The sequence below is a fragment of the Hippoglossus hippoglossus genome, chromosome 3 (assembly GCF_009819705.1).
Source record: "Hippoglossus hippoglossus isolate fHipHip1 chromosome 3, fHipHip1.pri, whole genome shotgun sequence".
NCBI lineage: Eukaryota > Metazoa > Chordata > Actinopteri > Pleuronectiformes > Pleuronectidae > Hippoglossus > Hippoglossus hippoglossus.
In genome coordinates, this window is record NC_047153.1 from 7,914,238 (window position 1) to 7,940,232 (window position 25,995).

The 25,995-nt window shown below is 41.8% G+C and overlaps 1 protein-coding gene across 1 annotated transcript in view; it reads left to right on the top strand.

The window, feature by feature from the left end:
• The first annotated feature begins 9,510 nt into the window (after positions 1-9,510).
• The window catches only part of pde8a (phosphodiesterase 8A), a 43,065-nt gene continuing 26,580 nt past the window's right edge, over positions 9,511-25,995 (top strand). Inside the window, exon 1 of the mRNA XM_034573168.1 lies at positions 9,511-11,100. Within this exon, the coding sequence (XP_034429059.1) occupies positions 10,948-11,100 (153 nt within the window). The 5' untranslated portion in view covers positions 9,511-10,947. The remainder of the gene's footprint in view (positions 11,101-25,995) is intronic.

Below are 25,995 nucleotides of genomic sequence, written 5' to 3' on the forward strand. Positions count from 1 at the left end.
GCACAAATTGCATATCCTCACAGTTTATGAATATCTCCAGTGTAGTAATGAGATTCATGGCACTACATCTCTAATATAACAATATCCATCCGTCATCTATACCACTCATCCTTTGAGGGTCTCGGCAGAGCAGCTATCCCCCCCGGTGAGAGGCTGGGTACATCCTGGACAGGTCGCCAGCTTATCTCAGGGCTAATATGACAATATATGATATAAGAATACTTGCAAAGTCCTTGATCAAAGTTTGACTTGAGTAAATGTACGAGAGTATTATCTTCAAAATGTACTGCAGGTATCAAAAGAGTGTCTTCTTTCTTAGTGTTATAGTTCAGTTTTTTGCAGCAGTAGAACAGGTTTAGTGCTTTGGCATCTAGGCTCCAACTTAATCATTCCGCGATATGATTGCACAGGAATGATGAGAGTGATGAGCAAATACTTGTAACCCCCCCCGTTGGAGCCTACAGGTGGATGCTGGGGTGGTGGAGGGGCTGAAGCAACTGGTAGCAATACTGCAGCAGCAGTGCGAGCAGAGGGGATGATGGGAAATGTCTCTCTGCTTAAATAGACCACCTGATAAGGGGGGGGGGTTATTATAGATGGTTGTGGAGAGTGAGGTCTGTCACATGATTGGAGCAGCGCAGCTCGAGTTGGCTTCCTGAACTGGCTCGCAGGCGTCGCTCCATTTAACACATTTGTACTAATACTAAATTATTACTACAGATTCCTTTTAATATCAAGTTTTTACCCTCCTTATTAAGTGCATCGTATGTTAGAAGCTGATTGTGTATTTTGTTTTAAGCTTTTAATCTGAAAAGTTACATCACTTGTCCTGGATGAAGGGAAAATTCCATCTGCAGGTGAGCTCCCATGACAGAAAGAACAGAGCGACGCCTGGCAAACGGTTCAAATCAATAGACGATAATAAGAGCAAAGACAATATATAACTTTCACTGACAGTGAACAGCTGGGTTAGCTGCAGGAACATGTCGTATTAAATGCTGCTGCAGCTGCAGGTATGTGGCCTTTGCAGAAACAGGCCCTGTTGCCACTGTTGCACCTTTTTGAGCTGTGCCTGTGTCCTTGAGTGGATGAGTTATGTGCTCTTTATTACCATGTGGCCTTAGAATTGAGTTCAGAGGGATTAAGTGTAAGAAGACTAGTTATTTTAGCAGCGGTTTGGGTTGTGTGTGTTTATTTTGTCCGGTGTGAGCATGTTGAAGACACAGGTGGAGCAGTAAAGCATGATGGGATACTGTTGTACAATAGACAGAGGGTCACACAAACATGTGAAGCTGAGATCTGTTCACCTGGCACCAGATTTACTGTCACACCTTGTGTCTGCAAAACATTAACCAGGCTGATGTGTCAGTGGCAGGAACCTTACCTCATATGCTATTATGTAAACCAGACTAATGCAAATACTGACTCAACTGTAAAGATAAAAAAAACTACTTTGTTAATGTATTACTTGTGTTTAAGGTGAATAAGGAATTTCAACGAGGATCTTAGCTGTAAAAATAAATGTCTGGTTTGTGGCTAATTTTGCTATTTTCACTCAATCAAATCACCAAATCATCTTTATCAATACTGTGTGAACTTCACTTCCACTGTGGTGGAGGTGAAAGGTCAGTCAGGTGAATTGTGTAAAGGACAGGAAGCTGTTATATGTTCTCACGTGTACCTGCGGTCAATACTCAATACTAGTTCTGATCAAAATTGACTAAATTATCAGTAAAAGACGAATCAACAGTCTTCAATTTAAAACATTGTGATAAAATAGTTTAACTCAAAACCTTATATCTCTGATAAATAACCACTCACCACAGAATCTTCAGGTTATCTTCCCACGCAGTCCTCATCCCTGTTTGACCTGCTTTACTGTCTTTTGGACGATAAACTTAAATTTAATTTATTTTCCTTTTATTCTTTGTGCATTCAACTTATGCTGCTACATGTTACTTTCTTAGTATTTTAATATTTTGAGTATATTTAATAGTAAAGCATATTCCTGAATTTACTTGTGGTACCAGGTTATAATTATTATTTATTATTATTTATATTATTATTATTATTATTATTATTATTATTATTACCAGAATTATGTATGTACTTCAATATGTATTTTAACTATTTGTTTTCTGTTGTGAAGCCCTTTGTATTATTATTATTATTATTATTATTATTATTATTATTATTATTATTATTATTATTATTATTATTATTATTATTGTTATTATTATTAGTACTAGTAGTAGTAGTAGTAGTAGTAGTAGTAGTAGTAGTAGAAGTAGTAGTAATAGTAGTAATAGTAGCAGTAGTAGTAGTAGTATTGTTATTGGTTATTGTTATTATTATTATTGTTGTTGTTGTTGTTGTTGTTGTTGTTGTTGTTGTTGTTATTTAGTCGTCAAGCCAAAACAATATAAGAGTTGAAGAAATAAGTGACATTGGAAAATGCTTTGAAATACAATGAGTGAGGTAGTGCAGCATGTTGTTTTATCTACTGTCTGCTGCCATCTAGTGGTCAAATCAACACACAGCACCCTGACATATATTGATCAGATCTCTTTTGCAATCAAATAATGATTTTGCTGCTAAATGAATTTTAGCAGAGAAAATAAGAAGGGATTATTATGAATGAAATAATGGATCTTGATGAAAACAAACAGGCACATTTAGTGAACCGATATCTACGAGTGTATGAAATTGGTTGCAGCTTGATTAAATTTAAGGAGACTGTCGGGACTGCTGTGATGAGAGATTTCAGATTTAAGCATTTTACTGCAGCGTCCTGCAGTTCGACCAATAGTGGACATCTATGTCCTAGAAGGAAACTTGAGGACATTTGAAGCATCTGTCTGAATTCACAATGTCCACAACCTGATGAACCTCTTTCAAACCCATGTGACTTCAATGGGACAAAAACTGTCTGACTGCTCCCAGGAGCCACATCCTAACTATGTCTACTCTTTGACATTCTGCTGCCTGTGTAGCTGCAGCTGAGGCCTGTGTGTGGATCACAGAATTCAGAATCACACTATGAATCGAAGGAAAACTTCACCTGAAGTCGCTCCTCTTCTCAGCTGCTGGGTTGCACCTCATTCTTTCTTCTCCTCATTGATCCCTGGTTTGCACAGCGGCCTACTTTTGCATCACGGAGCAGATCACATGATCAAATGCTACTGGACCCTCAGAGGGTGCACACGAGATTTTAAATAAAAGTGTCTCAAGGAATTTGCAAATATGTTGATTTTGTGTGTGTGATGGTAATGAAGTCAATGAGAAATTGAAGATCAGATAAACTCTATTGATCTCATGCAGGGACATTGGAAATTGCTAAAGCATTAAGGCACAAAGTACAAGAACAGACTGCTAGATAAGTAACATCACAAGACTAGAATAATGTTTATGTCAGTGCTATTTGTTTTTTCGTCTGCTGAGAACAGTTGGGATCAATAAATAAAACACCACAGATGTGACAAACAAATGGAGCGACGCCTGCGAGCTAGTTCAGGCAGCCAACTCGAGCTGCGCTGCTCCAATCATGTGACAGACCTCACTCTCCACAACCATCTATAATAAACACCCGCCTTATCAGGTGGTCTATTTAAGCAGAGAGACATTTCCCATCATCCCCTTTGCTCGCACTGCTACTGCAGTATTGCTACCAGTTGCTTGGGGGGGGGGGGGGGGGTACAAGTATTTGCTCATCACTCTCATCATTCCTGTGTAATCATATAGGGGAGTGATTAAGTTGGAGCCTAGATGCCAAAACACTAAACCTGTTCTACTGCTGCAATAAATGTTTCAACGTGAGCTGTCTGACTGAAATGAAGATTGTGACACTGATACTGTAAAATCATGTTTTCTGATGTTTTACCTGCTTTCCCTCCTATACAAAATTGGTATTTTCCTTTAAAAGTGAAAAAGAACATAGTAAGAAATATAATATAAACTTTATTAAATGTCGCACTTTCTTAACAATGTTACAAAGTGCTAAACAACACACTGGCCACATAAGAGGTAAAGCAGTAAAAATGACTAAAACAAGCAGATGTATGGATTATGGGATAATTAAGAAAAGGTTTCACTCTCAGTCTTTCTTTTAACGCTGTGAACACGGTGTGTAAAACGTTTCTACTGTAACCTGAATGCCGGCGCTGCACTGGATCATGGCCATGATCTAAGATACTGTGAGCACAATGTGTGCAGACACTTCCTGATACAGGCTGAAAACAGTTTGGGTTGTCTGGGTTGTGTCAGGAGACGCTGAGCTGTTGACAACTCACAGGTTTAACTGGCACCAGGGACATGCTGCAGTATCCAGACAGTTTTATTGTAATATTTTTCTTAAAATTTTACATAATCTAATAATTTGCTGCCTTTATACAGTTTCCACCACTTTCTTTTCTCATACCAATATATTTTACCATACATTTTTTTATATGAGTTTATAACAGTTGACGGTTGAGAGTAACAGAATACCTCATACCACTAAACTTATTTGGTTGTGACAATGAATCATCACCATCACAAACACTAAAAAACACATATTTAATCCATCTTCATATTTGTTTCATAAATGTTTACATTTACTTTAATATATAACATTTTATTGTATAGTTTTTAGTCGACAGTACTTGCTTCTTAATTTGCAGGTTTGTTATGCATCAAAGCATCAAAGCAAACTCCTTGTATGTAGAAAAAGCTATTTGGCGTTAAATTGGATTCTGATAATTGTTCATTTGGCGCCTCCTATTGGAGGCAACACACAAAAAGGGTCCCTGCCCCCTGGAGGGCAGGGACCCTCCAGGGGGTCATGAGACACTGAGAGGGGGGGGGCGCAATGTGATTTCCAGAAATTAAATAAAATTAAAAAATGTGTTTGATCTCCTGCATCATCATTTATTCCTTGATTCAGTTTCTATTCATCTTTAACAGTTGGATTAATTGTAGTTTTCTTTCTGCTGTGAACCCACCTGCTGTTCTCCAACTAAAATGATCACGATGCTCCATCGTGCTGCGTTTCTCATGCAGCTCCTTTCAAAAGACTCTCCCTCCAGGACTCCTCGGTTTCCTGTGACGGCCACAGACAGAGAGGATGGTGGTGCATGTGTCCCAAGAGGAAGGTGAACCAGGATGGGAAGATTAACCAGGGCTGAACTCTCATCAGTGAACCTAAGCTTCATACACTCTGACCATATCCTTCCTCGGCTGCCTAAAACATGCAACATATTCCCAGGATGCATCAGTACCAGTTACCCGTTTACACTGAGGTGTGAGAGAAGCCTCAGAATCCCTGCATATGACATAGAAACAATGTGGATAGAAAATATGTTTAAATTTACATTATCCTTACCTGCTGATGTGAAAATGTTGCAAAGAAATGCTGATGTCTGTTTTTAAACCTTCTACTGATTAAAAGCTCAATAACCAAATTAATTAAATTGCAGTTCACAGGACTGAGGGCAACAGAGTGGTGCTACAGAAAGCATCTTTAGATCAGACTGTTCCGGTTCGGCCTTCGCAGTCTACCAGGCCCCCGAAGGAGGCGTTCCTCTTAGGGCCGTCCTCCGAAGGACATGGCCCTTGAACTGGGGCAAGGCTGCTGCTGTTCTAGAGATACAAAGAAGTGATATCTGGGGAAAGACAGTTTTTTATCTGGGTGGAAATAATTTACTTTTAAGACGCGGTATCTGATCGGTACATAGATCTGTGTACTTGCCGACATCCTACCCAACATTTTGTCAGTATAGTAGGAATCTCTATCGAAAGAGAATTCGGACGTGACATATTGACTTAAACAGCACTTATAAATGAACTGTAAGGCAACACAGATGCGAAACGCCCGACTGACATAAGACAAGTTTACACATGGCACAGATAAGACAGTCAACTGAACATACAGTATTACCTGCACTGGAGGAGCTGAAGAACGTGGCAGCACAAAGTACAGTGATAATCAAACACACATAAATGACAGAAGTGCAAATAACGCAACTGTAAACGTGTCATGAATAATGCGGCGAGCGTCACTGGAAAAAGAAGTGAGGCTGATCCATCATCTGTCACGTCACTAACGCAACAATTACAAATTCTTTGTTCTTGTTTTTGTGAAAAGGCGATTAAACCATTTGAGGCTGTGATTTACAGATTATTGTCGATGGCAACTCAACAAAGCTTTGTGATATTATCAATGATGATATATTAAATCAATAATGGTCTTTAATATGAAAACGTTGCTGGTTCACACGGAAAATTAACAGCTAATTAATTTAGACTGTTGAAGCTTATTGTTCTCAAAGGTAAAACACACACACACACACAAACACACACGCACACACACACTGGCTCCATTTGACACATTAAAGGGGAACTCCACCAGTTTTACACAGACAGGTCAGTTGTCATGGGAGGATTTTCTCCGCCTGTGAGGACCTTTGTTAAGTCTAATAAAACAACCCTGATGTTGTCAACGTGAGGTGGAGGACATCAGAAGTTTGACAGAGCGCCTGCATTATGAACTCGGGGCATTGAGTTACAATACGGGTGTTAAACAGAGAATGAAACGATGCTACTGCTGCATCATGGTAAATGGAGGATGCAGCAGTTCTGGACATGATAAAGTCTACAACACACATTATTGTCTTTGTATAAAGTGCAAAAATGTCGGATTGTCCCTTTAAAAGCATCCACGTCTCTTCTTTCTATGAAAACCAACATGTCAGCCCCTCTTGCACATGGAAACACGTGAAATAGTCCATGAAGACATTTGCTCCCCGGATCTGTGCATCTCATCTCGACTCCTGAACTGCACACGTCAGGTGACACGACGCCGCCAGCGTGTGCTGCCCTTCCATCACACATGCACTGTATGGTAAATCATCCACATTATGGGCCGGTACTGGCCTGCAGCAGATACATCACGTCGGCTGATCAGTAACAACATGTGTTAAGTTTGTGCTATTTTGGAAACAATATGACATAATGTGTCCACCAGGAGACAATGACAAGCTTGTTTTTCCACCAGTGTTCCGCTCAGTACGTACCTTGGTCACAATATTCAGATTAAAAGGATCTTTATCAAAGATGTTTTACTTATGATTTGCATTTACCTTTGAATCAAATCTCAGCCAGAATCTAAACACTGTTTGTTCCTGAAATGCCTCCGTGTTTGTTGGGAGTGATTTCTGGGGCAAGTTGTTTCCTGAACAAATGAAAATGGGAGCGGAGGGAAATCTTGTAGTCTAAGTGAGTAGACACCAGAAAAGTGACTTTTAAAACAGGACATGTCATCATCTGACAAACGTCACTGACCGGCTGAGGACTCAAGACAAACCCGAGATGGATCATAAACAAACACAGAGCTCAAGGAAAAGGGTGATTTAACTATGATTAAGAAAATTGGATGTCTTTTTATGTATTTCATTTTTGTATTGTTGGTAAAAGGGCCAGATGAGTTCATTCTCACTGAGAAGACAGTGTTTGCAGTGGAGGTCATGGGATCTATAGTGCACATGGTGTGTGTGACGTGCTGGGAGCATATAGAGTTTATTTTTTGTGTCTTTACTTGATCATATGATGAAAAACAAGAGAAACACTGTTTTTGAAGTATATCTCTGGGAGTTGCCAGTTCCCACTGTACATTAATAACTGCATAGAATAGGACTACAGGCTATAGTGGATACAGAAAGCTTTGTTTACCCTCTCAAACTAAAGTCAGGACAGTTTACAGCCCGGATCTGAGGCTCCAACTGAACCTAACGTGCATTGAGCTGTTTGCAAACTCCCTGAGTCAGCTGAAAGAGATGTGAGCCACAACACAGTCTGCAGACAAAGCTCATGACACAACACAAGGTAAGATACATGGCTGAAGTGCGATAATGGGTTTTATTGTTCGGATTATACTGCGCACACACACACACACGCACACACTAACACACACACACACACACACACACACACACACACTAACACACACACACACACACACACACACATATAATATAAGTACTAATTTCAGTTATATACTTTGTTGTATTGAGTTGTTTCATACTCCCATCAGTCCCTTTACAAATAAGTATAAAGTTAGATGTTGAACGTAAAAAAACTAAGTTGGTTGATAACATATTTGAAAGCAACACATGGAACCTTGGGAAACTTTGTCTGATATTTTTCATCAGGTTGTAAAAGTTCATGGATAGAATTTATGAAATATGAATTTGTGAAATAATAATCAATAATAATAATAATCAGGTTAATTGATGATGGAAACAATCAACACCATCATTTCCCTCATTAGCACATTGAACTAACGTATCACATGTCATTACAGTCTTTATGTGCATTTATACCAGTCTTTGAACTTTAAAGAAAGATTTTTTCAAAGATTTTTGACATTTCGTCATTATTGTCAGTATCAGCTGATTAGATTTAAAACAAAATCTTTTATCTTCTTTACCTTTTTATATATCTTTTTTTTTTAAAATCTTTTTCTAACCCTATGATGTATCATAACAGTCCATTTGTCGGTCCATTAATATTTTAGATAGTTATTTAGCCCAAACTTGACTACACAGCCTAAAGATTGTAAAGAGGATTTAGAAATGATATCGTCCAGCCCTTGTTCATTTAGACATTTTTCTGTATGAACCATATACATATGAGACATTATAATATCATTCCCTAACTTTACTTCATGACCTAAACTTTAAACCATACATGTTTCATGTGTTTTATGTCTCTCTGTCTGTCTTTCTCTCGCTCTATCTGTGTCTCACTCTCTCTCACTCTGTCTGTCTGTCTGTCTGTCTCTCTCGCACTCTTTCATCTCTCTGTCTGTCTGTCTCTCTCTCTGTCTGTCTCTCTCGCACTCTTTCATCTCTCTGTCTGTCTGTCTGTCTCTCACTCTCTCTCTCTCACTCACTCTCTCTATCTGTCTGTCTGTCTGTCTCTCTCTCTCTCTCTCTCACTCACTCTCTCTCTCTATCTGTCTGTCTGTCTCTCTCGCACTCTTTCATCTCTCTGTCTGTCTGTCTCTCTCTCTCTATCATATCTCTGTCTGTCTGTCTGTCTGTTTGTCTGTCTCTCTGTCTGCCCCCCTCTCCCTCTCTCTCTCTCTCTCCGTCTCTCTCTCCCTCACTCTCTCTCTGTCTGTCTGTCTCTCTCTCTGTCTGTCTATCTGTCTCTCTCTCTTTTCCTCTCTCTCTCCATCTCTCTCCCTCCCTCCCTCTCTCTCTGTCTGTCTATCTGTCTCTCTCTCTCTCTCTCTCTCTCTCTCACTCTCTCTCTCTCCCTCCCTCACTCTCTCTCTGTCTGTCTGTCTGTCTCTCTCTCATTTCCTCTCTCTCCCCGTCTCCCTCCCTCCCTCGCCCTCTTTCCTCTTTCTCTCTCTCTCTCTCTTTTTTATTTTTTTTATTCCTGTTTTCAAAGTTCCCACGGAAACCACGGGACCGCCCAGCGGCGGCGGGCGCGGCTGTGATTGGCTGCCGGCAGCTCGTTTGCATTGACGTCAGTAGAGGCTGTAGGTCAATCCTTGCGGGTGCTTTTATTGGATGTGCCGCTGTCAAGCAGCGCTGAAGAACCGGACGAGCAGACGCCAGAAAAAGGCAGAGAAGAGACAAACATCCGAAAATCTGCATTATGTAGCCGGGCTCTGCCTCGTTACACCTCCGCCCTCGTCAGCCTCGAACCAGCCGGCCGTCCCCGACTCCGGAGCCGAAACTTGCGGACACGGAGCGGGTCTGGTTTTCCCCCTTTTTCTGTCTTGTAGATTTTCCTCTCGCTGTCCAGAGGTGGCACCTCCACCCGCCACAGCCGCTGCATCCTTCATGCTTCTTGTGTTCCCAGCAGCAATGAGAGGGAACCGTGGAGCCTGGTGACGCACCCCGGGGTCTGGAGCTCTTATATCAGGCGGATCATCCTCCACCGGGCAGCGGATGCCTGAATGGAGCCTGCAGGATTTCACCACCACCACCGCCGCTGCTGCTGCTGCTTTACACCGGTGAATGTGGCCTGATCCCCGGGCAGCACCGTCGGACTACACACGGCAGTATGCTCCACAGAGGAATAATCCCACTGTGTCTGTGCGGTGCCAATATTTCACCCTGTTGATGATGAACCTGGAGCTGAAGTGTGGTGAGAGCCGGTCTGTGGCCCGTGTCTGCAGCTGAAGTGGACAAACACATTGTCAGGAAAAGAAGAAGAAGAAGAAAGAAAAGATTGATAGAGAGGGAGAGAGAGAAAGAAAGAGGGGAAAGAAGCATCATATTTGATGGCTCCAGGGTGGTGGGGGAGGACGACTACACATGAAGCCTTCATGGACACAAAAAATGGATAAAACTATTGCATGAGGCTGGAGCAGGAGGGGGGTGGATTGCATGGTGTGTGTGTGAGTGAGTGTGTGTGTGTGCATGTGTGTATATGTGTGCATGTGTGTGTATGTGTGTGCTTTAAGGCCTGTACTTGATAAGTTGAGGAGAAAATGGTGATGTGGTACGAAGAAGGCCGGAGTGAGGGATGAAGTCGTCCGTGGGGGATCTGAGCTGAAGGATCCAAGTTTTTCCAGGAGAAGACGAGCCGCTGTGATTAGAGACCCTCCAATTAACTTCATGTGAAGAAGAGGAAGAAAAAAAAAAAACAAGAGGGAGGAAATCAGCTTCCTGGTGTTGGGGGGGGGGGGGCGGGTGGGGGATAGATAGATAGATATATTATTCATGCCTTGTGTTGGAGCGTTTGGAGAACCGGCTTTGCTGTGGCCTAGATGACACATATTTATACATGTATATACGGAACGATATGAACCCTTGACTGGACCCTAACTGCACAGGAAAGTGTTGGGGTGGGGGGGGGGGGAGAGGCCAACGACACTCTGCTCGCCTCAAAGAAAAGCACTTGCAGAGCGAAAAAAGAAAAAAGAAAAAAAAAAAGGCTGAAGTGGGTTGAAGCATGGGCTGTGCTTCAAGTATTCATATCTCTGATAGGGTGGTCTACCACAGTGGAAAAGAGTCCGAGGATTCCCACTCACCCCAGCAGACTAATACCACTCAGCATCAAGGAAATCCTGCCTCGGGACTACCCCTGAAACCCCCGAGCTGCAAGGTGAGGGAACCTACATATTGATTACATTCACAGACACGGGAACAAAAGTATGTATGTATGTATGTATGTATGTATGTATGTATGTATGTATGTATGTATGTGTGTGTGTGTGAGGTGTGTGTTGCATGCAAGCAAAAGACAAAGAACACAAAGAAGTGTGTGTAAGCTGTATGTCACATTTAATCGGAAAATTAGAGACAAATACGCCAGGAGACTCAAGAAACGGAGGGCTATAGATCTGAGTATTTAACTCAAGAGGCAAGTAGATTTAAATCAATGTTTTACTTTCATTTTAACTTTGCTTGCAAGGACGGCTCTCCTGCTTTTCTTCTTTTAGAGGAACTAGGCCATGCTACACACTCACAGTGGAAGGTCACAGGGTCACGGGCCTCCACACTAACCTCAGGTATTGTTCTACCTGCGTTTTTTTACGTAAGCGTCGGGACGAGACAAACATTTTAACCCACTTTTCAGCTGCGCTGTGTGTGTGTGTGTGTGTGTGTGTGTGTGTGTGTGTGTGTGTGTGTGTGTGTGTGTGTGTGTGTGTGTGTGTGTGTGTGTGTGTGTGTGTGTGTGTGTGTGTGTGTGTGTGTGTGTGTGTGTGTGTGTGTGTGTGTGTGTGTGTGTGTGTGTGTGTGTGTGTGTGCGATCTTGCCGCTGGAGCCGTACACTTTTATAGAAGCCAAGATCTCAGCATGAAGCACAGACATCTGTTGTCAGGCGCGATTCCTTTTCGGCTCACTCATGCTCTGGCCTCTGCTTCACCTCTCCACCACTTACGCTGTTCAATAGGATGTCCTGTCCTGTGGGATTCTTATCGAGGCCTCATCGTTGTGCCTCATGCATACATTTAGACCAGGGATTTATAGAAACATTTAACTGGCAGTGTTATGAGACATATGAGTAGTTATGGAGAAGGACCTTTAAAGCCAAAAAGTTTGCCATCAGTTTGTGGCATCATCGCACAGAAACAGTGGAGGATAACAAAATGTGCTGCGCCCGCTCGTGTGCAGCGGCTAAATTGGTGTTTCTAACTAAGATGATGATTATTCTTGTAATTATTTGGGATTTATGTCGTGTAAGAAGCTGCACATAAAACCTACCTGTCACTGTTATTCAGATTAACAGACGTGTTTGGATGTGTTTTTATTTTTATTTAGCCAAGTTGATTTGAGAGCAGTTCATATTTAAATGAAGAATAATGGGGTTGAAGTCTCATTGATACTAAAAACAAAGGGAGCCGGTCCTGTAATGTCTGTATGGACATCTTCAGGCACAGAAAACGTACGACAAAAATTGGGATCTTGTGAATTCAGTAGTGTATTAGTGTGCGTCTGCATGTTTTGTGTATGTTTTCGTGTGCGCGTCTGACACACCGCAGGCGATCCGACGGCCTCTGTCAGGCTGGATTTTGTGGCCAAATGTCACCGCAGGATGCAGCGAGAAGTCAGCGTGACAGATGCCCCCATGTCAAGACGCCCACTGTGCCTTTGATTGAATTAGTCCCCTGATTGAGTTAGACTAATGGTCTCCCTTCAGCTGGAAATGGTTAATCCCTGTTCTGTAAGGTGTCATCTTTAACATCCTTCGTGGTCGTCCGCAGCGAGAGGGGCCGGGCTTTCTGTGATGCAAAGAAAATCGTTAGTACGTCAGCTGTTTGTGATGCGTTGGAGACTCAGTGGTTTGTGTCTTGATTTGCTCCAGAATCGTGTGTTTACACCATGTAGATTTCTGCAACATGTCGTCGATGAAAGCTCCAATTTCTCTCATTTCATTTAGATTATGAGAGACTTGAGAGATGTCACTGTTTTATTTGAATGAGTAGAGCTGCACCTGACCCCCCCCCCCACGTCAGTGTCACCAGAAAGTAGACCTGAAACTACGACTTGATTAATCGATGAGTTGATCAACAGAAAAGGAATCTGTAACTTTTATTTTAAATTATAATTTTTTTAAGTAATAATCGTCGTTTTCAGGTTCCAGATTCTTCACTGTGAGGATTTGCTGCATTTGTGATTTTATAAATTGAATAATGTTTTGAGTTTTAGACAATTTGAGGATTTCAATCTGGGCTTCAGGAAATCATGTCTGAAAGTCTAGAAAAAAAACAGTTTTTCAACCAGAAAATGAGGAAATATATGGCAGATTAATCAGTAGTGAAAATAATCATTGAGATCATTATCTCAAGTAGTGTGTGTTGTGTCTAATTACCTCTACCTCTGATTGTCAGCAGGGTGTGGTATGGGTCAGGAAATAATTCATTACATTCTGGTGTTGATCCAGATCAGAGGTCGGATCCAGGAATCTTTGATCACTTTCTTTATCTTTGTGAGAACAATTTCCTTGATTCCTCAGAGAATAATTCATGGATCTTGATTTCAAAAGATCAGACATGTTTAGGGGACTTGTATTTATGAGTGTCTGCAATTTGGTGCAGATCCAAATAACAATCCGGACCTAGTGAATTTAATCGTAGTTTCATGAGGGGGTCTGTTGGTGCTACTCCAGTTGTTTTTTAGTCTTTTTGTGCATGTTTGTGCCCCGGCCTGTGTCATTGTGATTCTGAAGCAAACACACACACATTCATCCCCTGAAGGATAAAAATAACCCTCACACAAATCTACACACAACAGGCAGCTACAGCAAAGTGCTCAAGTTTAGCGTCAAGCAAACATAAAATTTTTTTTTAAAAAAAAGGCGTGCTGTATCTTTACGTCCGTTTGTTTTACACTCAGACAGAGAGTGAGACGGGGATCGAACATGTGCAGGCGTCTACAGTGTGAGAAAGATTGAAGATTCTGAGTTTGGGAGTGTGATGTGAGTCTCTGTCAAGGGTACGTTACCATCTGGGCTGCTCTGGTGATGATAAAGCTCAAGTACAAGGTCGTGTGTGTGTGTGTGTGTGTGTGTGTGTGTGTGTGTGTGTGTGTGTGTGTGTGTGTGTGTGTGTGTGTGTGTGTGTGTGTGTGTGTGTGTGTGTGTGTGTGTGTGTGTGTGTGTGTGTGTGTGTGTGTGTGTGTGTGTGTGTGTGTGTGTGTGTGTGTGTGTCCAAAGAGACAGAGAAAGACCTCAGCCAAACACAACACCATTTATCTGTCCTTGACTTTTCCCCGTCTGACTGCCCCCCCCACTCAAGGAAACCAAGTAGCCCCCCCACCCAGCGCCTCCTGAAGAGCAAACGCAGAATCAGTTTTACCTTTTTTTTTTTTTACTCTTGAGTGGAAAAGGGGCAATAAAAGGTGCTAAGCTCATAAGTATCTGGAGACTCGTATCATCACGCTGCCTGATTCCAGCCTCTGCATGCATTGACACAAGTGGTGGAATCACTCAGCCGTACACCTCAGACCCCCCCCCATGTTAAACCCTCCATCTACAGTAGTGACAAGGTACACAAGGTTGCTTTTCTAGACCGAAGCCTCAGTCGGGAAACACTCGTCCTAACTGTCGCTAACTCGCAGCACAGAGCTCCGGATGTCTCCAAACCGAACACACAACTCATCTGCTGCTGCATCCCACTTGCTTTTTGGCTGTAGTAAGATATGATACACCGCTGACCTGGGCAGCCGCCCCCCACCCCACCATTTGTCTGTTTTCTCTCCCACCGTTTTGTGTGTGTGTGTGTGTGTGTGTGTGTGTGTGTGTGTGTGTGTGTGTGTGTGTGTGTGTGTGTGTGTGTGTGTGTGTGTGTGTGTGTGTGTGTGTGTGTGTGTGTGTGTGTGTGTGTGTGTGTGTGTGTGTGTGTGTGTGTGTGTGTGTGTGTGTGTGTTTAGTCTAACTTGAGAGTCATTGGGTAATTTATTCCAGAGGAGGGCAAAGGCTTAGCATGGTGATGAATTAATCCACTGTGCTTTTTCTGCTGGCTGAGAGCAGCCACACTGATATTGGCTCTTTTTCTTTCTCTCTCTATCTTTCACTTTCTTTAATTTGACTATCAGATATTCTTTGCTCTTAACCTTCTGTTTCTATTCTATAAAAACTTGGATATTCCTCTGTGAAGTTGGTCCATTTATCTCCACTGAACTGACGTGCGTTTCTTTAAAAAAAAAAAAAAAATCACATGTATGATTTAATACACAATAGGAGCCGTCTCCGTCTGTGCAACATTCAGTCGACTCAAATGGCTTCGCTGTTGTCTTTGTCTTTACAGCTGCCTCTGCATCAATTGACGGACTCTACTTATCTGTTAAGGATGTCATGTCTGTACGTACAAGGGCCTTTTATGGCTCAAAGAATGGCACCAACCCCTGGAACAGTGTCGTCGTTTAATTCCCACCAGTGCAAAGTTTTGGTTCTGTGGACGTGCACGCAAAACAGCACATGGGCTTAATGTTAATGGTATAGATTGGCATTTTGTTTACATGCTTATTTTACGAGCTGAACGGTCGAAATGTGGCTGTTTTTCACGCGACAGGAATCAAGGCTAACTGTTTCCCTCTGTTACCAGTCTTGGTGCTAAGCTAAGATAACTGCTGCTTCATATTTAATAGAGAGTGGCATTGATCTTCTAATCTAACTCTTGTCAAAAGAGTGAATAAGCAAATTTTCCCCCCAAACTGTCAAACAATGATGGGATACATTTCCTTTCAAAATAACCACTTGGATTCAGGCTTTAAATGTGACTTTAGCTGTTTGTTATATTATATTTATACAAAACGTCAGCTGCAGCGTGACCCCGTGTTTCTCTTCCTGTCTGGAGTGTCTGCAGGGGCAGTTAAGGGGTAATTTTATTTTTTGCCATGTCATTTATCTCCACCGGCACATAAGCAGAAGGAGAGGAGAGGAAGCGAGATGGGGCCCGCGGATCAGCCACAGACCACTTATTGATGTCCTAGAGTTCATGGTTTAATGTGTTAACGTGGTTTTTACACATTTCTATTTGCCTTATTTGTTCTGAGAATCAGCTTTATTCTTGAGCATCAAGCTAGAATCAAATTAGGATAATATAAGAAATCCCTTTGTCACCTTGTGTGCAGATACAGTGGGTGTCTTCATCCCCGAGAGCTTTCTCACTTACGGGCTGTCAGTCGGGGTCATGTACTTGTGGGACAGAACCTCCCATTGTTTTTTAAATGGTCTTAACAAATAGGGCCACATTCAAAGCTTGTTCTGCTCCCCCTTCAGGTTGAGAATTTAATGTCATAAAGTCGGCATGTGATAGTTTCATGAGATTATGGAAATTGTATTCTTCCGAAACGAGGCGCTACAAGTGTTTACTTTGCCGCCGCGGCTCTCTGTTCTGTCTCAGAAGCTCACAGGAATGTAGATGTGAGTGGGCTCAGGTCCACCGGTGGCCTTTTAAGCTCCTCGACTGTCTCTCCCAATTCTCTGTGGTCTCTAAACTGTGAGAATCTGCAGGGGGGGAGAGGTTGCGTCACAGGTTGTGTTATGTTGTGTTATGCTACTGATGTGTGTGTGTTCGAGTGCAGCTTCCTGCTCCGTGCAGCACAGACTTTTAAAATCTGACTGGACTAGAAACAGGGAGGTGATAATTCATAGAGATCAGTCTTATGTAAAAGCCCTGCTCGTCTTGCCAATCATCAATTAATACATTTTTTCTTTTGTTTTTTTTTGTAAGCAAGATTAGACAAGAAAAGAATTACTGGATGGATTTCCATGAAACTTGGTGGAAGGGTGTGGTACGTGTCAGGGATGAATCCTTTGAATTTTGGTGTTGATCTGGATCAGGATGCAGATCAAGGAATTCCTTTCCCCACATTGCATTTTTCAACATTTTCATTGATTTCTTGGAGAATAATTCATGGATCTTGATGGAAACAAATCAGCCATGTTTAGGGGACTGGTGTTTATGAGTGGTTTCAATGTGGTTTCATAAAGGGGACAGTATCATTGACACAAGTGTAATATTTTAAATCTCTTTCTCAGAAAGAAACTAAAATAATTTGTAGCAAAATTTCTAACTATTCCCTAAACATGGAGTCACTGACTATTTTTACATTGACACCACTATTCCAATGTTAATCTGATTAAAAGAATGGTCTAAATAACTTACTACTTCCTTATCTTATTATCCTAACCTGAATAAGGTCCTATACTCAGAATAAGCAATAATTGAAATAGTAAGTGTGGAGTGTTCCTAACGATGTGCGTCATAATCAGACTATGATCTGTAACATGTAAACAGGAGTATGAATGGCATATTATAACAGCAACTCATGTTAACGGCATTATCAAAGTACGTCTTATTCTGGATAAGGTCAACAGTCTGAATATCGGTGTCCATGGAAACATAGTCACTGTAGTCTGAAAATACTCTGATGTACAGTTTGTCTCCAAATTGCAATTTGTTCATTGGAACCATTGCAACCACCATATTTAAAGTAGTTTATTATTACACCCTCTAAAACCCATCCTTGTTCCTCAAAATTACACATTCAAGAGGTTTGTCATGAAAAAATACCCCTTATAGCTTTAAAATGGCTTAAATGTAACTCTACACCTTCCTTCCTCACGTCGTGACTCAGATCTATGAATATGCTAATACAGTTTGGCCTCCTGCTCCTCCTCCTGCTCCTCCTGCTCCCCGTCTCCTCACCCTCACAGCTCACCTGCAGCTGAGGAGCCTTTTCCAGCTGCTGAGCCACACCCACAAGTTGACAGGATTGGTTTCTTAGGTTTGTGACATCACAAACGCTGGCTGTCGGATTCTGTTTTTATCAGACTGGTATTCGTTAAGGTGGAAACACTCAAACCATGGCGTTGACTGCTCATTTCACTCAATTCATGTCTTTTATCATATAAAAGGAACAAGGGGGACATGTTAACATATCCTACAAATGTGATTTTCCCCGGAGTGGGACTTTAAAATTTAATTCTCCACGTGAATGCAGCGATATCATGTGCATACCCTCTATGCTAAGACTTCCCAAGGTATTAATGCTGCACTTAAAGAGTGGTTGTTGAAAAGTACATCATGTACAGAACACACCGTCATTGTTCAGAGTTCATCTGAGAGTCATTCCTCTTCTCGCGTTGCGTTGATGTGTCCGTGTCCATAGGCGTGTTTTTAATCTCCCCTGGAAGACGGCCTTAGTGTCGGTTGTGGACTGCTCCTAGCCGCCGTGCACGATTCACTGTTTAACAATGCTAACAGCCATGTTGCCAGCATCTGGTTACTGCGGTACTTTGGCCATTTTCACGCTCCGTCACGCTGTACAGTTCAGAATGTTGAAAGACCCCCTCCTGGGGGCAAGATTTACAAAAGCACCAAAAAGTGATAGATTTAGTATTAAGACATAAACCTGGTGGTATTTCACTGTCAGCTGATCTGTTCAACTCCTCTTCATTTGACTGCCTCGTTTTGTGTTTCGCTAAAGAAGCACAGCACAGACACGAGCCTCGCTGGATTTAAGTGAACAGGCCTGCAGCTTATTGGCTGTAGTAAACACGCCAGACACTCATTCACCTGCTGCACAACGCATTAAGCCAGCCGTGCTTGTCTCCTTCCTTGTTTTAATGGACATGGCGATGACGCACAACTCTCTGGAGTGTGTCTTACCTCTTGCTTTGAAGATCTACTGTACCCTCAGCTGATACGTCCCTTAAGATCTTCACAGAGGCAGAGCGCAGATGGTGCTCGTTGTTTTTGTAGTGCGAGGTGTGTGTGGGTGCAGGGACGCATTGTGGAGTCAGTGCAGCAACTCAGGTTTTGACATTTTCACATAATAATAATAATAAAGTCTGATTTGTTCCCCTATTGTTCAGCTTTTTTGAGTTTTGGCTAAGTTGTGACTTTCGATCCAGACTTCATCATATGCAATAAGTAAATAATCATAAGCACACTGAGCTGTAACAGGACTGCAGCATGAGTCCAGACCGTTTGGCTGTGACATGCAAATGGACTTTGTAGCTTAGATGAAGAAACAGGAAGTGAGCCAGTCTGAATTGCGTAACTCAAGCATGAAATTCAAGTCTAAATGAACATGTGTATGTATTGGCCGGTAACACTTGGACCTTTGATATATATTCAAACCACTTTTTCCCCCACTGAGATCCACAGGTCAAGATGAATCTGTAGTTTGCTTCTGGCTGCAACCAGAGAGCTCCCCATCTCAGGTCTGGCCAAGTTTAAACAGGCTCCACCAGCAGTCTTGTTAGGGGGTTATGCTAGAACACTACTACAAAAAGATTCCACAGGGGTTTTTGTCTTCGTGACAAGCCACTTTTCCTCTTCTGTGATACATGACATCTTAACGCTTTTGGTTTGTAATATGTAGAGGCTTGTTGATCTTAGCCAAACGGTCTGTATCAATGTGTGTGTGTGTGTCTTGTAGTGTCAAAATGACACAAAGGTAACGTGTGGTTTCTGGGGGAAACCCAGTAAAAATAGATAAGTAATCTTCTTTTTAATCAAAATTGGATAAAAGATCATCAGAACAAAAGCTCTTGAGTTTAAATTTGGCCTCAAAATAAAAAATCTAGTGCAGTAAGTTCATAACTTTTCATTTTACTTTACAGTCTTGGAACTTGACTTTGTTTGGACAGTTAAAACAAAATTGGGCTTTGAGTTAATGAAGCTGATGCGTCCTAATGGTTTGAAAGTGCTTTGAAACATGTATTTCAACAATTATTTAAGATTATACACGTTAATGATATTAATATTTGAGTCTTATCCATTTAATCCATTGCTTTTGTGCTGAGATACATAGAGTAGCAAACTTGTGTGTATGGAGCAATAGGAACAGGAAATGTTTCAGTGGAAACTATGAGAGCACACGTACAATTGAAAATAATGTGCATGCATAGGAGAACAAATGTAAGACCTGCACATCAGTTTGTAAATGATTCCTCACAGGTCGTCTGTTCTGACTGTGAACACTCATAGTTATAGGAAACGTTATTCTGTACTACACATAATCGAGATGATGCATTGAAGTATTTGCTTTGCTGATTTTTCTCCTTCACATTAATCCTGCTGAAACACTCGACACAGTTCAATACATCCAGCTTTCCTGCCTTCAGCAGAGGAATGTGTGTCTGATCATTCCTGCAAAAAATCAGCTTCCACCATAAAATGTAAACATTTTTAAATATGTAGTATTCATGTTAAGCATTTGCTTACCAGTGCTGCATCACTTCATTCTACTTACTAGCTCCATCAAGGAGGTTATGTTTTCACCCATTTGTTTGTTTGTTGTAAGCAAAATTACGTTAAAAACTACAGGACAGATTATCACGGAACCTGGTGGAAGGATGTGGTAGAGGTCAGAGAAGAACCCATTATATTTAAAATTGTTTAATTTACACTGATTACCAAGTGAAATATCCATGGATATTAATGACAGAAATCTGGCATGTTTAGGGGAATAAAATCTGAGTGTTTGCATTAAAAAATATAATAAAATTTAAAATAATTTAAAATTAATTTTATTTGTATAGCACCAAATCATAACATACATTATCTCAAAGCACTTTACATAGTAGGGTCGAGACTTTAATAATAATGATGATATACTTCATTTGTATAGCACTTTTATTAACAGTCACAACGTGATTCACAAAAGGATAAAACAACAATAAATTGAATTATAGCAAAAAATATATATAATTTATGATATAATTTAGGGGTCATGTCACTTTTTTCAAATTATTACTTTTTTGTTTACTACTGTAAGTATTTATTTGATGCCTATAATCTGTTTATTTTAATAATGCAACAGGATATTTTGCCAAATATCTGGGATTTATCTGTTTTCAAATGATCCTGAAGGTGTTTACATGCAGTCATCAAATCCCCATTCTTCATTCTGTGTGTGTCTGTGTGTGTTTGTTTACTGGTGTGTCTGTGTCTGAGTGTGTGTTTAAATAGAGCATAGTTTGTGTGCCAAGCTCCGTCCCGGTGCTCCAGCTCGTGTCACTCACTGATCCCTCACGCAACGGTGACATCAGTGCTCCTGTTTTAGCAGGTGAAGAGGAGGGGGAGTCCTGTAATAATCTAATGCCCTCACAGCCCATCTGAAGAGCCCCTGAGAACCGCCTCTGATATTCTCAAAAACATCTAAGCTGCCGTGTGGAGGGGTGGAGCCTCGCAGATAGAGCCGGGCCGCAGTGGGCGAATATTGCTAATTCTAATCCTTTCTTTAGGCCTCGGGGCTGGTGAGGTAATTAAGATTGTTCAGTTGTGTTTGTGGCTCTGGCAACAAATTTACTGTCAACTAATGATCTCTTATTCAGGCCGGACAGTCGTCTTGTGTAGTTTGTTGTTCATGCTCTGTTGTATTTGGCTGGACTCAGGAGGAGAGGTGACTGCAGTGGAAGGGTTCCTGGTAAGATTACAGTGCACTGCAGTGTCACTGGACCAGCAGGCAGTGTCCTTGTCAGACTTCCCAAGCTCCTTTAGCTTCTCCTTTTGCTTTATTGGCCTTTGATTGTACCTGGAATGACTGAGCTAAGGGAGGAAGGAGAAATTGAGCCGCACGCACCCGATCAACTGCCCCTTGCCTCACAGTGACAGTGACACTTTCAGAAATAAACAAGTTTGAAGCATTTATTGAACATAATTCTCATTTTCTTTGGTGTGTTTTTATACAGAAAAATGGAAATGGGAGAGGAGTAGGTGTGAATAAAATGGAGCAGTCCAATAAGTAGGTGCACAGAACAGTAGCAGGGGTGTTGACAAAGGCTGCTGCGGGCCGAGGAAGAGGAGGAGGTTTTAGTGAGGGGCTGCTCCACAGCCCTGGATAGCTTAGGATTGTCCAGGTCTTATGGGGATTTCAGGGTAATCTGGATAAGGACAGAAATACCTTGAAGGTGAACATTGGAGAAAGTGCTCAGCTTCTCGTGGATCTGTCTTTAATTAATTTACTCACATCAGTGCTAGTTACGGAGGACGGCCACTGAAAATGATATGGGTTTGTCTGCAGTTCTGGAAGGAGCCTTCTGAAGTTTCATACTCCCAATTTAACAAAAAATACGTGGATTAGCTCTTTAACTTTGCCCACTTGCTAATCTGCAGTTTGTGGATGCTGCCGTACATCACCAGGCTCAGGAGATCACAGATTCAAAAGTCAAAACTAGATTCATGGTCATATTGAGGTCGCTGCTGAACAAGTGCTGGTGACAGTATGCAAATTACCAATTTGAAAAGATGGTTATCTGCGTCTGTTGTACAATGCAAACTCTGTTAGTTCAGCCTCTGGCGATGCCGAAAGTGTGATTTCATTGGGGGAGACTTATTTTCTTGTTTTTAAAGGGTTTTTTACGTTTATAAAAAGCCCCCAAATCCGCAGTAAAGACAGCTCCTCTCCACAGAAAACACTGCTCCTGAAACACTGTGTCAGACATCCAGCCAAACCTTCCGTACCATTATGATGTCTTGTGACATCACGGTGGCCCACATTTGAAATAATCCACGCCACGGCCTGTCTAGAGACGCCTCCTAACAAAGTCAGGTAAAGAGAGCAGAGGCCGACATTTCCTACACACGCTGGAGGCTATTGACCAATCACAACAGAGTGGCTCAGCTGGCCAATCAGAGCAGACTGTGTTTTATTGTGAGGGTGGTCTTAAAGAGACGGGAGCTAAAACCAAGTGTTTCAGACAGAGGCTGAAAAGAGGAGCTGCAGCAATGAACAGTATGAGGAGAGTGATGTGTTTTCTCAACATTAGAGCATGTAAAACGTTTTGTGTAATAACTCGAATTTAAACTACATCAGCACATTTGGGGGTTAGCTTATAGGCTGCGATGTAGCGACCGGACTCATGTGTTCTCTCCACGTTTAACGAGTGCATCGCTCTCCTGCCCCTGCTCTTCATCTCATGTCCCTGCAGGCCAGCAGGCGAGGGCTCTGAGCACAGTCGCTAACCCTCAGCACTCGGCCTGTTGGCAGGAGCCTCTCCACTGCCGGGCTTCAGTTACTCTCACTGGCACAGTGACGCACAGATCACATACACACACTCGCGCCACTATGGACACAGGGTATGCAGGCAGGCAGTGTCACGAGCCGAGGGAATTCAGCATGTACTCCAGTGTCACACGCGTGTACATGTAATCCAGACACATGGCTTTATTTCTCAGAATTCTGAACACGTCATGCAGAGGTTTTTCTGTAGGAGCAGAATAAATTGTTGTACCATACTCGGCTCCTTTGAGTGTGTGTTGTTGTGAATGTACAGGCTTAGGTATCAAATACATGTTTTTTTGTTTGTCTGTGTTGAGCAGTGAAAGACAGAGAGGCCGCACACCTGATGGTTTTTGTGTGACGTCTGAGACGATGCTCGCAAGGTGCAGAGCACCAGTGAGAAACAGGGACAGGTCACCAAGGATGGAGTAACCTCTCCGTTTTCTGCAAACTCTGTATTTTTAAACCACGGACGTCATTCAAGGGCGTTTGGGCCTGAATTCCAGGACAAGTTCAGTCTCCTGTGAGTTGCTCGGTGCCTTCCCTGTGTGTGTGTGTGTGTGTGTGTGTGTGTGTGTGTGTGTGTGTGTGTGTGTGTGTGTGTGTGTGTGTGTGTGTGTGTGTGTGTGTGTGTGTGTGTGTGTGTGTGTGTGTGTGTGTGTGTGCATTCCCGTTGGCTTGCGTTTCCGCACTATCTGGTGAGGTAGGAGAGATGTCACTGCAGACAGAATAAAGGTCAGGGCGTTCTCTGGAAGCTCTGTTCGAAAGACAATAAATGTGTATGTGTGCATGTGCGTGCACTTTTATGCTGATTAGAAATTGCTGTATTTGGGGCGGCACGTATAAGAGGTAGTTGAAAGCAATTGAAGTAATAGGACTTAATTTTCAGTCGATAGAGTGCGGCGACAATCTTGGTTTAAGCGCAGTGGAGAGACGAGGCCTCGTGGGTTCAGGCCCCTTCGTGTTCATCTACCACCTCAGTTTAGCAGGATTTGATGATATTAGGGCTGAAAACAAACTTCATACAGTCCCTGTTTCCAGATTCTCTCATGGGAGGATTTGCTGCTGTTCTGTTTTATATCATTTTAAATCTAATATGATATAATATCTTTGGGGTCGGACTATCGTTCCAACCAAACAAGATGTTTAATAATGTCACCTTGAGCTCTGGGGAATTTTGTAGGGCAGTATTTGATATTTTCCGACAAATTAATTGATGAAAATAATTGTTTGTGCAGCCTCGGAAGATATTTTTATTCATTTTTTGTTCCAGCTTTGATTTATATCACTCGTCTTGAGTTTATTGCCCAGGAGGAACATCACGGCCACCAGTGTGTGTGGCATCTTGTGTGATCGTTCCCTGGGTTTGTTGTTGTTGTTTTTCCTTTGTGATCGTTTTTGTGTTGTATTTGCCTGGTGTCCTTATCAGCAGGGATATTCATGTTCTGGTCTTTCTTGTAAATCTTCTAAATTTGGTTTTAAAAAAGGGCTGATTTTGGCCATTTGGGAGGTGAAATGAAATAATGAAACCTTGGCATGGTGGACAGTTGAGAGAACAAAAAAAAAAGATTAATAACATTCAGGCTGAAACAAAAGAGCATGATAGTGACTGCCCACTTTTAGAACTGAAGCGAATTTCCCATTCATTTTCTCCGTTGACGTTTCAGAAAATCCTTAAGTATAGTTTTAAGCCTGGAACCAGAGCGACCAGATACAAGAGGAATCGTTACCATAACAAAAGATCCAGAGCAAAAATAACATCTGGAAAATAAGAAAAAGGGCAAAGGTAGAAGACTGTGCACACGTTTCTTTTCAATGACTTCCAACGATTCCTGAATTAAACCTTGTTGTAGTGATTTTCTTTATTCCTTTGGACTCTTTTCATCATATCTAACAAAACACGTGTGTGTGTGCGTGCTTTCCCATTGGCTTGCTTTTCCGCCGGTGAGGTAGGAGAGATGTCACTGCAGACAGAATAAAGGTCAGGGCGTTCTCTGGAAACTCTGCTGGAAAGACAATAAATTCTAACAGTATATGTTAGAAAGAGAAATCATAGTCGCTCTAATGTAATGTAATGCTTATCCAATCGTAGCGGGCATTGATTTTCGCGGTTGAGGTAAACATTTCCATGGTAACAGCGAGCTCCACCAATCACAGCCGTCACCATTACACCTGAGGATTGTGGGTCGTTTAGTTCTTCTCCTTGATTTTGTGAATAAAACACGTTTTTCCTAAAAGCAGTTGAGATCATATAGATATAACATCGTTCACAATCTCGTAGCTTGTAGGAAATGTACCTTGGATTGCTAGAATATTATTGTCTACGACTCTGTTAAACTTTATTGGTATTTTAATATATTACAATATAAATATATAGTCAACGACTGGGGTGGTTGATTTCAAAGCCTCTTGAAATGTGAGGGTTATGGAACAATTATAAGTCAAAGGAGGCCCATTGTTTATCTCGTGACTCTGCATCTGACACACACACTGGACAACAAGAATAAACTATTATTGATGTTACACGACTTTCCAAATATACTGTCAAACTGAATCTCGTTAAACATTGAGAATATTCAGTCAACATTTGTTTTAGCTCTTTTGAGGACATTGTAGTTTTTGTTACATGGGGGCTGGTGTTTCCTACGTGGTGCATTTCAGCAGACACACACACACACAGAGAGAAAGAGAGAGAGAGAGGGAGGCAGAGGTAGAAATGCAGCGAAAGCAAGGATGTTCTGGGACAAACCGATCCACGGTGGCCTAGTTTCTCTCAGCCATGCCAGTGACTCAACTAAAGTCTTCTGCCTGACTGACTGCAGGCTTGGTCACCATGGATAAGACATGTGGACAGAGCCAGAATACACATGGCTGCAGTTATTTTTCTAAATGGATAGACTGCAATCAGACATTTTTTTTCTCATGTGTTCATTTTCATGGGGGGGGTTGTCTTTTTTCTGCAGACTTCACAGTATATATTTATCTTTTTTAATTCACAAACTGCTTTAAACACTGTTTTATTCCACAGTGCGTGAAA